This window comes from Anser brachyrhynchus, assembly GCF_964034855.1.
Source record: "Anser brachyrhynchus genome assembly, chromosome: 23".
In the NCBI taxonomy this organism is placed as follows: Eukaryota; Metazoa; Chordata; class Aves; order Anseriformes; family Anatidae; genus Anser; species Anser brachyrhynchus.
The window spans coordinates 5,273,597-5,287,147 of NC_137716.1; the positions used below are offsets into that span (position 1 = coordinate 5,273,597).

General features: G+C 65.3%; 2 protein-coding genes across 4 annotated transcripts; one reads left to right on the plus strand and one right to left on the minus strand.

Annotated features, from left to right (window-relative positions):
- The first annotated feature begins 140 nt into the window (after window positions 1–140).
- On the plus strand, window positions 141–7,343 carry SIRT6 (sirtuin 6). Of its 2 annotated transcripts, XM_080566262.1 has the most exons (9): window positions 141–304; window positions 1,323–1,450; window positions 1,822–2,004; window positions 4,380–4,439; window positions 5,015–5,110; window positions 5,654–5,734; window positions 5,849–5,999; window positions 6,105–6,188; window positions 6,891–7,343. In XM_080566262.1, the coding sequence occupies exons 1-9, from the start codon at window positions 239–241 to the stop codon at window positions 7,224–7,226; spliced, it is 1,185 nt and encodes a 394-aa protein (XP_080422388.1). In that variant the 5' UTR covers window positions 141–238; the 3' UTR covers window positions 7,227–7,343. The 2 variants fall into 2 exon arrangements, with proteins under 2 accessions (XP_080422388.1, XP_080422389.1); XM_080566263.1 differs by lacking the exon at window positions 5,849–5,999 and having other exon boundaries at window positions 147–304; window positions 6,065–6,188.
- A 391-nt stretch (window positions 7,344–7,734) lies between these two features.
- Window positions 7,735–13,460, minus strand: CREB3L3 (cAMP responsive element binding protein 3 like 3). 2 transcript variants are annotated; one of them, XM_080566229.1, is made up of 10 exons: window positions 12,152–13,460; window positions 10,882–11,006; window positions 10,477–10,732; window positions 10,091–10,206; window positions 9,597–9,725; window positions 9,383–9,489; window positions 9,187–9,255; window positions 8,986–9,070; window positions 8,552–8,648; window positions 7,735–8,472 (listed from the first exon to the last, which is right to left on the minus strand). In XM_080566229.1, exons 1-10 carry the CDS (start codon window positions 12,540–12,542, stop codon window positions 8,120–8,122), a joined length of 1,728 nt encoding a protein of 575 aa, XP_080422355.1. In that variant the 5' UTR covers window positions 12,543–13,460; the 3' UTR covers window positions 7,735–8,119. The 2 variants fall into 2 exon arrangements, with proteins under 2 accessions (XP_080422355.1, XP_080422354.1); XM_080566228.1 differs by having other exon boundaries at window positions 9,597–9,728; window positions 12,152–13,454.
- Window positions 13,461–13,551: the final 91 nt, after the last annotated feature.

The following is a 13,551-nucleotide window of genomic DNA, read 5'->3' on the forward strand; positions in this document are numbered from 1 at the left end:
GTGACACCCCCTCCATGGCACCCCCCGCCTGCCCCCCCCCCGCCCTTCCCCCTGTGATTTGGGGCCCACGAGCAGGACCCAGTGAGGGCAGCCGCGCCCCGCTGCCAGGCACCAAGATGGCGGCGACGCCTTCCCCTGGCGGCTGCCCGCGCATATGCACCCGCCCCGCGGCCTCCCTCCGCGCTTCCGCCCGCCCGGGGACCGACAACAATGAGCGCTCCGGTGCCCGGGGCGGGCCATGGCGGTGAACTACGCGGCCGGGCTCTCGCCCTACTCGGATAAAGGCAAATGCGGCCTCCCCGAGGTGAGCGCGGCCTAGCGGGGGCGGCCCGCTGCGGCCTAGCGGGTCTCCATGGCAACCGAGCCTGTGCGCGCCCCCCCCCACCCCGTCGGGGCCTTTCGTGTCCCCCCCCACCCCGTGGGGTCTTTGGGGACCCCCCTCGGGGCTCCCCCTTTTTGCCCAGACCCCCCCTCAGCGTGTCCTGCCCCTTGGGGTCCCCCTTGGTTCTTGGGGAGGCTGCAGGGGTGTGAGGGGCCTGGCCCTGGGGGGGCTTGGGGTGACCCCGTCCCCACGTCCCTAGGGATGCTCGGGAAGCTTAAGAAAGCCTGGAAGGGAGAAAAGTGAGGGGAAAGCTCGTTAATGTGTGAATATCAGAGGGGAGGGTGCAAGGGGATGGAGCTGGTGGCTTTTCGGCCGTGCCCAGCGACAGGACGAGAGGCAGCGGGCACAAACCGAGCCCAGGAGGAGTTTGAGGAATATGAGGGGGCACTTCTGTGCTGGGGGGTGACAGAGCACTGGGACAGGCTGCCCGGAGAGGCTGTGGGGTCTCCTGCTCTGGAGATACCCAAAACCCGCCTGGATGTGACCGTGCACAACGCGCTCTGGGTGATCCTGCTCGGCAGGGGGTTGGACCAGATGATTTCCAGAAGTCCCCTCCAACCCCGGCCATTCTGGGGTTCTGTGAAGGGCTCTGGGGTTGTGCAGGGGCCTGTCCCCAGCCCTGGTCCCCAGGAGGCTGGCCTGGAGAAACATCCCACAGAAAAGAAATTCTGTGCCTGCACCAAAAAGCAGGGTGTGCCCAGGACTCCGTCTGCCAGTGCCCACCGTCCTGCTTTTGTTAATCCCTTATCCTCTGTGGGGATGAGCATATAAAGTGCTGTTCCTCTCCAGTTACGTCTGTTTGTCGTTCAGCAATGCAAAATCTCCTGCCTGGAGTTTTCGTCGCGGCTTTGTGGTGCGCTGGGTCTCTGTGCCTGCTGGGAGGCACGCGGGGCCCGTCGCTGTGTCCCTCCATTCCCCTCGTGGTTTCTCTCCCGCTCAGATCTTTGACCCACCGGAGGAGCTGGAGAGGAAGGTGCGCGAACTGGCCGACTTGATACGGAGCTCCTCCAACGTGGTGTTCCACACCGGGGCCGGGATCAGCACCGCCTCGGGGATCCCTGACTTCAGGTAACGACGGTGGGCAGCAGGCGCGGGCCAGGAGGGCAGCACCACTGCCGAGTCCAGCTCACACCTCGTAAAGCTCTGCCCGGTGCTTCCCGCCCCCCATCCCGCCTGCAGGGCGACCTGCTCCATCCCTCCCGTCCGGTCCCGTATCCGGCTGAAACCTTTTACGTCTTGCATGCTGGTTTGGTGTTAAATTGTGCCCACGGAAGCCCCGCGCGTGCCCTGCTTGCATCAAGGACGTTAATCGGTAACGCACGACCCTCGTTTAGCAGTGCCTTGCTCGTCCTCCGCTGATAGGGCCTGTGATGCGTTTGCAAGCGTCCTCCTAGAGCCCGAGACCTCAGCTGTTGCTTCTTCTGTCCCCGCTGCTGCAGGGGGCCCAATGGCGTCTGGACTATGGAAGAGAAGGGGCTCTCCCCAAAATTCGACACCACCTTTGAGAACGCCAGGCCCTCCAAGACTCACATGGCGCTGCTGGGGCTGCAGAGGGTCGGCATCCTGAAATTCCTGGTCAGCCAGAACGTGGACGGCCTTCACGTGCGCTCGGGATTCCCACGGTACTGCCTCCTCCGCCCTGCCTCCAGGTCCCTCGTGTCTGTCCCCGCTGCGCGCGGTTCGTGCTGCCTGGTTAGCACGGCCTCACGTGCGAACCTTTGCAACCGAAAAGCGCCAGCTATTTGTTAATTCCCTCCCTGTGCTGGGGCTTAAGTTTCGAAGCTGGTTTGGGAGCTGGCTGCTCGCTGACGGTGGGAGCAGAAATTGGAACGCACCGGTGAGGGAAGAGGTAGAGAAAGCAGCCTGAATTTAGAGAAGAGACGTGATGGTCGCAATGTGGAGGGTGCTGAAACGAAGTCAGCCTCAGCTGACGCTCTCAGAAGCGCACCCAGAAGCTGCTGAGGGTGCTGGCAGGTGGAACGGGCCGCGGCGCTGGGCCGTCGCGTGTTGTCCCCTGTCGGCTGAGCGTCTGCAGCGTGCGACCGGCCGGGGGACGCGAGGCGTCGGCTTCGAGGAGGGCAGGCAGGGCTCAGAGCCCAGCTCAGGGCACGCGATCCTTTCCTGCACCCAGCCGCAGGGCTGAGCGGGCGGGAGGGAGGGCGAGAGCGCCCGAACCTGCCGCTGCTGCTCGCGGAGACGCGGCTGTTTTACCGGCACTGCCGGGGCAATCCGGAGCACCGGGCATTGTGCTGCTCTGGGGTCTGCTTAAGCCGAATTTCTCGAGAGCAAACAGTTCATGGCAGCGCTGCCCCATTGAGGAGACGATGCCTGGGCTCAGGATTGCCTCCGAAGGTTACTTTGCTTCTCAGTAACTGTGTGGAAGTGCAGGAGGGGCAGGGCAGGGAGAGTTCTGCGGCTGGAACTGGTCTGGCTTACCGGCTGCGGTCTCTGATTTCTTCAGCAGCTGTGGCGGGGCCGGGGATAGCGGCGTTCCCTCTGCGGGGAGCTGCGACGTGCAGGAGCTGAGGGGGAGAGCTCTCCGCTCCCCGCCTGGGCGGAGGCCGAGGCACAGCTCCGTGCCTGTTTCAAAGTTGTCCTCAGATGAACCCGCTGCTCCGTGAGCGCTTGCAGCAACTAGAAACTTCGGCCTGTGACTGAAAAAACAAAACGTTTCCAGCACTTAAGAGACCACCAGGCGATTATTATCTTGTGAGCCAAGCTGCTCAGAGCTGCCTGGAAGAGGAGCAGCTGCATTCGAGTAAGGGAATAAAGTGAAGGAAGTTGGGGTGAGAATAAGGAGCAGGAGGGGGACCTCGGTAAAGACGCGTCTCACAAATGGCCTCAGCCGTCGGTGGTGGGGCGGAGAGCTGCCTCGGGGGGCTGTTCCCTATTATTGAAGGCCCCGAGTCCTGGTTCCTGCTCCTGGCACCGCGTTTGCCTTTTTAAATCAAACAGCCACGGGGAAAAAAGGATAGGAAATAATCACCGGGGCTCAGCTGGGCTCCCCCCAGCCCGGTGCCACCGGCTCGCCTTCTGGTTTAGCGCCGCTCTTCCCCTCGAGCGCAGCACGTGCTTGAGAAAGGGTTGCTGAGCTGGCGCCAGGTGGCTTGGCGCTGTGGAAATCAGGTCGGTCCCGTCTCCGTCCTCCCTGGAGGAGGTTTCCAGCCGTTGTGGGGCTCGCGGGAACGCGGGGAGAGCGTGGCTTCGTTTGCCACTAGCTTCAGCACTTCGAGGCTGGTGCTGAGCTCGCGGGGAGTTTTGGTCAAAAGGAGTGGAAAGGGTTGGGACCGTGCGAGGCCGGGGAGCAAACCGCGGAGTGCTGAGGAGGGCAAAGACCTGGGTGGTCGCAGGGCGACAGAGGTGGTGTGAGACTAGGTCGGAGCAGGTGGAGAACTGGTGCCGTGGCTGGAAGCTTTCGAAATCGAAAAGCGTTTCAAATCAAAAAGCTTTTAAAATGGAAAAGCTTTTAAAATGGAAAAGCCAGGGCGCGCGGCCCTTCCCCTCAGCCCCAGCTGTGGCGGACGCAGCCCGGTGCTCTCGTGCTGGAAGTGAAGCCGCGCAGCAGGAGCTCTCTTCCCGGGCCCTGAACACGTCCCCTGGGTCCTCCCTGCCCGGCAAGCGGCGCGGCTCTGCCCGGATTGCCTTTGCGAAGTTATTTCTTGAGCTAAACGCACAAGCGCTGCTCCGTGTGCTGCAGTCCTGCCAGCTCCTGCCTGCCCCGCGTGCTCCGGCCGCCCTCGGGGCAGGGACCCCCCCCCGTGCCCAGCCAGCTGTCCTTTCTGTCAGACCCGCTGCAGCGAGGTGGACGGCCTCGTGGCACCCGGAGCCTTGCTCTGACGCTGCCACCTCTTTCTTAGCGTGTAACTAGAGCAACTCCCCTCGGTGCTGACCTTGTGGAAGGTGGGGAAGCCCTTGAGGTGCAGGTCCCTAAAGGGCGGGGGGGGGGGGGGGTCGGGCAGCTTTTCCTGGGCTTTCACCTCTGCCATTTCTCCTGCAGGGACAAGCTGGCCGAGCTCCACGGGAACATGTTTGTGGAGGAGTGCGTGAAATGCGGCAAGTACGTGAGCTGCGAGCCTGGGGGGGGGGCGGCAGCGGGCGGGGGCTTCGTCGCTGTCCCCAGGGGACGGCGGAGGCCCTGCACGTGCTGGGGGGACTCTGTCTGGCAGGCCCCCAGCGCGGCGGGCGGGGCTTCGTGGGCAGATCTGTCCCGTCCGAGTCCTAAACCCCACCAAACAGCGGGGGCTGAACGTTTTGAGACACCTCCGCTGGGGGTTGCGAGAGGAGGTTGCTCCACGCTAGGTTTTCCGCCCCGGTTGGCAGCAAACCTCTGTGGCTCTGGAGCTGTTGGGGGAGCCGTGGCTCTAGGGGGGTCTACAGAATCAATGGGGGGTCTGTAGGGTCAATAGAGGCTCTGTGGGGTCTGTAGGGCTGGGGGGGCTTCCCCTGAAAGGGAAGGAGCTGTCGGCAGCACCTGGGGGAAGGTGCGGGCTGAGGTTTGGTGCTCAGCTCATCGCTCCCAGCCGCCACCTCCCTTCGGTCCCGGCTGTGCCGTGAGATGCGCTGCGCCGCGGGGACGCCTCGCGGCTGTGCCGCCACCTCGCCTGAGCAGCACCCTGCGTGTCGTGTGTGCAGGCAGTACGTGCGGGACGCCGTCGTGGGCAGCATGGGGCTGAAGCCAACGGGCAGGCTGTGCAGCGTCACCAAAGCCCGAGGGCTGCGGGCCTGCAGGTAACGGCGGGGGGCGGGGGGGGGCTCCGGGAGGGGACAGCGTGCTGGGGAGGGGGCACAGCCCGGCACCGGGGAGGCAGGAGGTGATCGTGGTGCTCGGATTTGGCGTGGAGGGCTGTGCCGGCAATCCCTCCAGGTCAGGGAGGAGATCTGAGCTCTCTGAGCTGAATGGGGCAGGACCCAGGGCAGCTGCTTCTCCCTTTCTGCAGCCAGAGAGGGAGCTGGCGCAGGAGGGCGGGGGGCTCCAGGCCAGCTCTGAGGCTGGGGAGCTAAATAAAGGCGCGTCCCGGCTCCGAATAAGAACAGTGAGAGTGGCTTTTGGTGGCGTCTCAGCGCCAGCCACAGAATAACCTCGTGCAGGTGAATTCTCGATGTTCCCTTCCTCGCTGGGGAGTCCTCGGAGCTGCTCCTGTCCCTCTGCAGCGCTGGGCCGAGCAGGGTGTAACGGGTCTGCATCACCGGAGCTGTCCCCGCTGTCCCAGGGCAGCTCTGCCGGCCGGTCCTGCCTGGCAGGGGTAACCCCGGTCCCCGCGTGTCTTCTAGGGGGAAGTTAAGAGACACTATTCTGGACTGGGAGGATTCCCTTCCTGACCGGGACCTCACGCTGGCGGACGAAGCCTGCAGGTACGTGTTACTGCGCTCAGGCTTTTGAAGCCGCCGCAGCTGCTGCCAGCCCCGCAGCCGCCCCCCCTCAGGCTGCCCCTGCCTGGCTTTGCTCGTGGGTTTTGTGCCTTGCAGCCCTGAGGCTGTACCAGCAGGGCAGCGGCACCCAGCTCTTCACCCAGAAAGTGGCCGAGGAAAAAAAACAGCAAATCCTGGCCGCAGCGTCGCTTTCCGGCTCAGGAGCTCGTCGAGTCCAGGCTGGAGCAGGGTGGAAGCAGCAGTCTGGGTACGGCTGGGGATTTGTATTTATTTATTTTCCCTGCCCTGGGTGTTTTTTGCTCCTCCCCGCAGGAAAGCTGATCTCTCTGTCACGCTGGGGACCTCTCTGCAGATCAAACCCAGTGGCAACCTCCCGCTAATCACGAAGAAGAGAGGAGGGAAGCTCGTCATAGTCAACCTGCAAGCAACCAAGCATGTGAGTGGGGGCGTCCTTGCTGCTCTGCGCTCGGGGCGGTTCGCTCTGTCCTGCTCTGCTCCTTTCCCCGCGTGTTTTTAGCCCCATCGTGGGTTGGTCCCCGCGCGTTGCCCCCTCCCAAGCAGAAGGTTGGAAGGCTGCGCCTCCGCTGTTGCGGGGTTTAAGTCGGCAACCTCTGATAAACACACAGAACTGGAAGGTACATCTTCCATCTTCAGGGCATAATAAAAGCCCGTCCCAAAGCCTGGTGTATCCTCTGGTGAGTTATCTCCAGTGAAATAACCGCACACGCGTAAGCCGTGTCAGGAGGAGTCTGTTCCGTAATCAGCACTGCTTTTGGTGCCCTAATTGTCAGCTGCCTTCTGAATAACCGCAGCTGAGGGGTTTCCGGGATGTTATTGGAGCTCCCTTGTCCCTGTCCCGCTCTGCCCTGTCCGCGCCTGCCTCTCAGGCTGCGTTTAAAGGTGCAAGCAGCCTGCCTGCACCTGGGCGCAGCCCTGTCAGCCTGCAGGGGAGCCGGGGGGGGTCAGGGGCTCAGTCCGTGCTCCTCCACGGGCGGTGTCCCGGGGACAGGGGCCCTGGAGTCTGCGCGCGGCCGAGCCGTCGCCCAGTCCCTGTCCCCAGGCGCTCCCTGGGAGCAGACGCCCGTCCCCGCACACGGTGTCCGTCCCCTAACGCCACGCTTGCCCTTGCTCGCCCCAGGACAAACAGGCCGACCTGCGCATCCACGCCTACGTCGACGATGTCATGACGAAGCTGATGAAGCACCTGGGGCTCGAAGTCCCGGAGTGGACGGGGCCGGTGGTGGTGGAGAGCGCCGAGCCCGCCGAGCCCCAACAGCTCTTCAAATTTGAGCCCGAGGCTCGCGGGCTGCTCAAGGAGGAATCCTTCGCCCAGTGCAACGGCACGGCCGGGCTGTGCCCCGACCTCGGGACCGCGCTGGCGGAGCACGGTGACAGTCTGAAGCAGGAGTGTCCCAGCCCGGACACGGGGCCGCCGACGACGAAGAAGATGAAGGTGGAGCCTCTCCTCACCTGACCCGGACTGTTCCCCGGCTGTCTAGACGCTCGTCTGTGCCACTTTTCCTACCGACTTTTTTTTATACCCTCCAACATTGTCCCTTTTTTTATGTAAGTATTAAATACACTCGAATTGTGTGCGTCTGGGCAGCTTGCACCTGCCAGCCGGGGAGGAACGTCCTCTGCTTGAAAACGGCGCGGCCCCGCTCGGTGCAATTCCCTCTCCGTGAGGAGGGGCTTGCGGAGCCCAGCTGTGCCCTGCAGACCTCGGAGGGGCCAGAGCCAAGGGTGCTGGGCCAGTAACGCTGCGGGGCTGACACGACGGGGTCCTTGGGGCAGGTGTTGCAGTCCCAAATAGAGCGGGGGCTGCTCTGCTGGTGGCTCACAGCAAAATCCCAGCTCTGCTGGGTCCTGTCGCCTCACGGCAGCTGGATCGGAGAGGTCCCCTGCCCAAGGGGCCTTGGAACCCTGTGGATCACCCTGTTAAACGCCTATAAAACCCGATCGTATTAAACAAAGGCAGGTGATTTTTTTTTTCCAAAATACCTTTATTTAGTGATGAAAATGAAGTTAAAAAAAAAAAAAAAGTGAACAAAACCACCAAGTTGCGGTGTCGATAACCAGCCAGACCGGGGCCTTTTGGGTCCCCTCCTCCCCACCTTGACCAACCCCCTGTCCCTTCTGCAACCCCCGCTGCACCCAGGGGGCGGGAGCAGCCCCTTCCTTCCCTCCCAGTAAGGCCAATGGGAACCAGTCTTCTCTTCCCAGTTCACAGATAGAAGCAAAGCCAAGTGGGTCCGGCATCTGTCCACGCCTGGAGGGGGACCCCGGGGGGCCGCCCCGAGGGCTTGTCCCAGAGGGGATGGGGTGCTGAGCCACCCCGGCGCATCCCCTGTGGTCCCTGGGTGCTGCTTAAAGCTCCTCGGCCGGCTCCAGCACCGCGGGCCGGCTGCTGTGGTCGCCCTTGTTCCACGCGAGCGATGCCAGGCCGTCCCCCGACGTGCTGCCACCCCCCGACGTGGCTCCGTCTCGCTCCCTGTTGCCGTGGCTCAGGCTGTCGGAGGCGAGCGGCTGGCTGCCGTTGCGGGGCGAAGCCTCGTCCGGGCGCGGAGAGAAGGAGCGGCCGCCGAAAGCTTCGTGCAGCGTCTCGAGGCTTTCGCCTGCGTGCTCCGACCACAGCGGCTCCGGGGGCTTCTCGTCCCTGGCTCGGGGCTGCGCGTAAGCCACGCGGGAGGCAGCGGCGTTGTGCAGGGACCTGGAGAAAACTGAGCGCGAAGGAGGGTCGGGGTCAGCACCGGCGCCCCCGGCGCAGTGCTGGCACAGAGCCCCCGGCCCCCTCCTCACCTCGCACCGGTCCGAAGTCCCCGTCTGCCTCGGCCTTGCTCGGGGCGAACGGGCTGATGGAGGGGAAGACGATGAGCGCGAAGGAGAGCAGCAGGACCTGGGGGCAGAGGAGGGGACGTCACGGCGGGCGGTGCTGGAGGGGGATGTGGTTCATGGAGAGGGGGCTGGGGGCAGACCCAGGGCTGCGTCCCCCCGTTTCTCCCTGCCCATGCACCCCTGCCAGCACTCTGTCTGTCCTAATCCCTCCATCCTCACGCGCGTCCATCCCTCCTTCCTTCCATTCAACCCCGGAGCGTCTCTCCCCCACCTCAGCCCGTGCCCACCCTTGTACCCATCCCTCCACCCGCCCCCGCCAGCACAACCCCGCCGGTTCCTCGCCCCCCGGTGCTGTTTGGGGCAGGGCACGGGGGCGAGGGGCCGGGGGCTCCACGCACCGCGATGCAGGTCCCCGTCTGTGCTGCCTTGTTGCTCGACTGCACCACGAGGGCCTGGAGTTTCTTCAGCTGCTCCAGGAGGGACCTGGGGACAGGGAGGACCCGTCAGCACCCCGGCTGCTCTGGGATTCGCCTCCCGGCAGGGTCCCAACCGCCCCGTCCAGCCCCATCCTGCCCCGCTTCGTCCCGGGGGACACCTACGAGTTCTGCTTCTCCAGGTGCAGGACTTTCCTCTGCAGCTCTTGGTTCTGGGCCGTGCACGCTGACATCCTGGGGGACAGGGAGAAAGGCGTGAGCTCGGGGCAAGCTGTAGGGTGGTGGGAGCAGCGCGCCCAGTGCGGCCAGCCCGGGGCAGGGCTGTCGGCCCCCAGCTGGGCGCAGGGGCCCGTGGCTGTACCGGCTCTCCAGCCCGTCGATGTACTCCTTCTTCTTCTTGCGGCTCTCCTGCGCTGACTGCTTGTTCCTGATCTTCCGGCGGATCTTCTTCAGCACCCGCTCCTCGTACTGGGGGCACAGGGAGGGTGAGGGCAGCCCGGGACCAGGACCCCCGCGCCCGGTGCCCACGTGCCCCCGGGGAGCACGGAGCGTGTCCCAGGCACCCCGGGACCCACCTTGGTAAGGGGCAGCTGCGTGGGCAGGGACACCCCCTCCTTCGCCAGCAGCTTCTTCTCGTCCTCCGTCAGCACCAGCTCCTGGAACTGGCCCTGGCTCTGCCTCAGCAGGGAGCTGGGTGCCTGCGGCTGCTGCGGGACCGCGGGCAGGTGAAAATCCCGGGCTGCAGGCTCGCCCCGCGCCTGCCCCGGGGGACCACGGGTGGGCACCGCGCTTCCAGGGTGAGGGTGGCACCCAGGAAGGGACAGGAATAGGAACACGGTGCGGGAAAGGGGACAAATGTGGGGGGGAGGGAAGGGATGGGCACAGGAATGGGATGGTGGTCACCTGGAGGTGGCAGGGATAAGGAGGAAAGGACGGGGACCACGGTCCAAGGGAGGGGACAAGGGCAGGGGCAGGGAAGGATGGTGAAAGGGACAGGGATGGGGGTGGCATGCGGGGAGGGACAGGGCTGGGGACAAGGAGCGATGGGGACACGGTGATGGGGACTCACAGCGTCAGAGCTGCCTGAGAGCAGCAGGTCCTTGACGGTGAGGGTGCAGGACGCGGGTGCGGAGACCACGGGCAGGTCCCGGCCCTCCTCCATGAAGAAGCCGGGGTGCCACATGTCTGGGCAAGGGGCGCGCGGGGGGGCTGTCAGCTCTGCTGTGTCCTTGTCCCCCCCCCCCCCACCGTCCCCTGGCTCCCCCTCAGCCCCCAGCCCTCTCAATTTCTCCCCACTCTGCCCAAATCCCTCCAGTCCCCCCAGCTCCCCTCATTTCCTCACCACCCCTGACAGACCCCACCTCCCCCACCCCCCCCAGCCTCCCAGTGTCCCCAGTATCCCCGCCCACAGCCTCCCAGTGTCCCCCCCCAGCCCAGTCTCTCCCCATGGCTCACCCAGGTCGATGGAGACCTCGGGGCGCGGGGCCCCGGTGCCCCCGGGGAGCGGCAGCACCTGGCAGGGGTTGGCGTAGGGGTACGGGGCCTCGCCGAGCCCCCCGTCGCAGCACCCCGGGGGGCTGTCGAGGTGGTCGGAGGAGGGGTCCTCGGAGACCCCGCTGTCGCTGGCGGCTGGGGACCAGCTGGGAGAGTCAGATGCTGAGTCCCCAGAGCCCAGGATGGAGCTGAGGAAGTCGTCGCCGTCCCGGGCGCACTGTGGGGATACGGGCATCCGTCACCGCAGGGTGCCCATTGCCATGGGGTGCCCGCAGGAGCCTCCCCGTGCTGTGGGATGACCCCACAAGTGGCCCCAGCTCACCCATAAATCGCACCCCCCCCCCCCCCCCCGCCCTGAGGGCTCACCCCATCCTCGTGCCAGGTGCCCGGGGATGTCCCCAGCTCCACGCCACGGAGGATCCCGTCCTGGCGGTCGAAGAGGAGGTCCAGCAGGTCGAGGCTGTCGAGGCTACCCACAGTGGAGGCCATGGCTGCGAAGAGGCAGGGTCAGGCCCCCAGCCCTGTCCCCGCGGTTGCCCCCTGCCTCTCACCCCCATCACAAGGCTCTACAGGACACCCCGGCTCACGGGGCGGGCGAGAGGGGAGCGAGGAGCACGGGGACGTGCGTGGGACCAGGAGGAGGTGTACGTGCACAGTGAGCGTGTAAACGTGCGTGTGAGCCTGTGGATGCACGCCCGGGAGTTTGTGTCGCCATTCAGACACGTGTGTGCAGGATAGGACCCTGCAATCCGTGTGTGCACCCACGCAGACACGGGCGTGTAAACGTGTGCACGTGCACGTGTTGGCACCTGTATTTAAGCACGAGCACACCCGGACAAGCCCCAAGTGCCTGCGTGCGGGAGGCAGCGCACACGTACAGTCTGTGCTCCTGCAGAGGCTTGGGGCACAGCAGCAGCCCTCCCTGCCCCCCTCCAGCTGCTGAAACTCCCAAATCCTGCGTTTTTTTCCCCAAAGAGATCTGCGCAGCAGGGGGCTCCCCGCAGAACCCCAGCTGCCCCAGCCCCACCACGCCCCGGGGCAGAGGAGCAGGATGAGGCCCCAGAGCTCAGCGCTCCTCAGTTCCCCTGTCCGGCCCCGTCCGGCCCTGGGGAGATCGGGTTAATCATTTGGGGCAGCGAAGGGAGGAGGGGAGGAGGCCCCAAGGGGGGGACTCGGCCTCGTTCTGCCCCTGCCACAACACTTCCAGGCCCTGGACCCCGAGGGACCCAACCGGCCGACCGGGCGCGACGGCCCGACCAGCCGAGCAGCAAAACCAACAAAATCGGCCAAGAGAGAGATCAAACGGCCAACCCGTTGGCCAACCGAGCAGCTGTTTGACCAAATAACCAACCCGCTGGCTGCCCAGCCAACTAACCCCCTCCCAACCTGCTCCCCGGCCACTCAGCCCACCGCCCGGCCCTACAACCGACCCTCCCAAACCTCCACTGACCCGAGGGTCCTTCGAGCTGGGCCCGGGGACGGCTGTCATTAAAGTTTTCTTTAATTCGTTAAAATTTGGCCAGCCGGCCCAGAATGGGGGTTTCTTGCCCCCCATCCTTTATCCCCGCTCCTTTCGGTGAGCCCTGTGGTGACTGCGGGGCCCCGCTGAGCGCCGGCAGCCTCGTACGTCCTGTACCTGCGTGAGATCCCAAAACCGGCGGATCCGTCCTGGCTTCTGAACCCCCTCGGCGCACGGCAGCGGGGCGGACGCCGAGTCCAGCCACCTCCTCCTCCTCCTCGCCCTGACCCGAGTGGCAAAGTTTAAACTCCAACGGCACAGAAATAGCGGCCGGGATTGCAAAATCGCCCGGGTGCTGATTGGGGCCGGCGGTGTGCGACGGCAGGGCAGCCCGGGGGAAGGCCCACTGCGCCCCGTAACTCATTAGCCAAATGTTTTTGTCCTCCTCCGCCGAGCAGGGCAGGAGGGGCCCGTGGGCGAAGTCCAGGCTCCGCGGCTGCCCATGAACTTTCACCCATTTCGGGGACAATTTCCCTTTTTTTTTTTTTTCAGACGAACGTATCAGCATTAATCACTTTTTATAGGTGTCGAGAACATCCGGGGAAGACGTTGGCTTGGACTCTACCACTCGTCACCTCCCCACGTCACGTCGGTCCCTGCCGGGCCTCGTGCCCGGGGCTGGGCTGGCCCCCGGGGGGCTGCCTGTGCCCTCCGCCCCTCCGGGTCCCTGCTGTCCCCCGGGGGACAAAGGCATGAAGGGCCGGGGCTCGTTGACCAACGCGTCCATCCGTGCATCCCTAGTGCCCTGCGGCGAGGGCAGGAGGCTGATGTGCCACCCATGGGTGAGGCCGGGCCCTGCTGCGGGTGCTAGACCCCAAAATGTTGGTAGTGGGGTGGTGGTGAGGAGGGGGACGTGGTGCTGGATGGGTTTGACCAGACCCCGCCATGCAGGGAAGGGACGAGTTCGACCCCCTCCCTCCCTCGTATGCGGTGAGCGCGGTGGTGCGTGACAGAGGCGCGAGGCGGCGGGGGCAAGGCCGCGCGGTGCGGTTATCTCCGCCGCGACGCCCTCTGCCCAGGCGGGACGGGGCAGGCGCCGCCTTCACGCCCCGCTCTATGGCCCCGCCGCGGAGACGGGAGCTGCTGGCACCGAGCAAAGGGCACCCGCTGCCCCAGCCTCCACCCTGGCACCACCCCGGGGCCACCGACAGCCTCGCTCCATCCCCACCCTCATCCCGTTGGTGCTGGGGGCTCGGCGGTGGGGCCAGCACAGGGCTGCCCCGGTACCCAGAGGCCGCATCCTCCAGGCTTGGCCTCGCCTCTACGTGAGCCTTGCCCACCAGCAAGGGGCTGCCCCGGTACCCAGAGGACACAGCCTCCGGGTTTGGCATCGCCTCTACAAGAGGCTCGCCTCTACGTGAGCCTTACTCCTGAGCAAGGGGCTGCCCTGGTACACAGAGGCCGCAGCCTCCGGGCATGGCCTCACCTCTCTGTGAGCCTTGCCTCTGCGTGAGCATGGCTCCTGAGCAAGGGGCTGCCTGGGTACCCAGAGGCTGCATCCTCCATGTTTGGCCTCC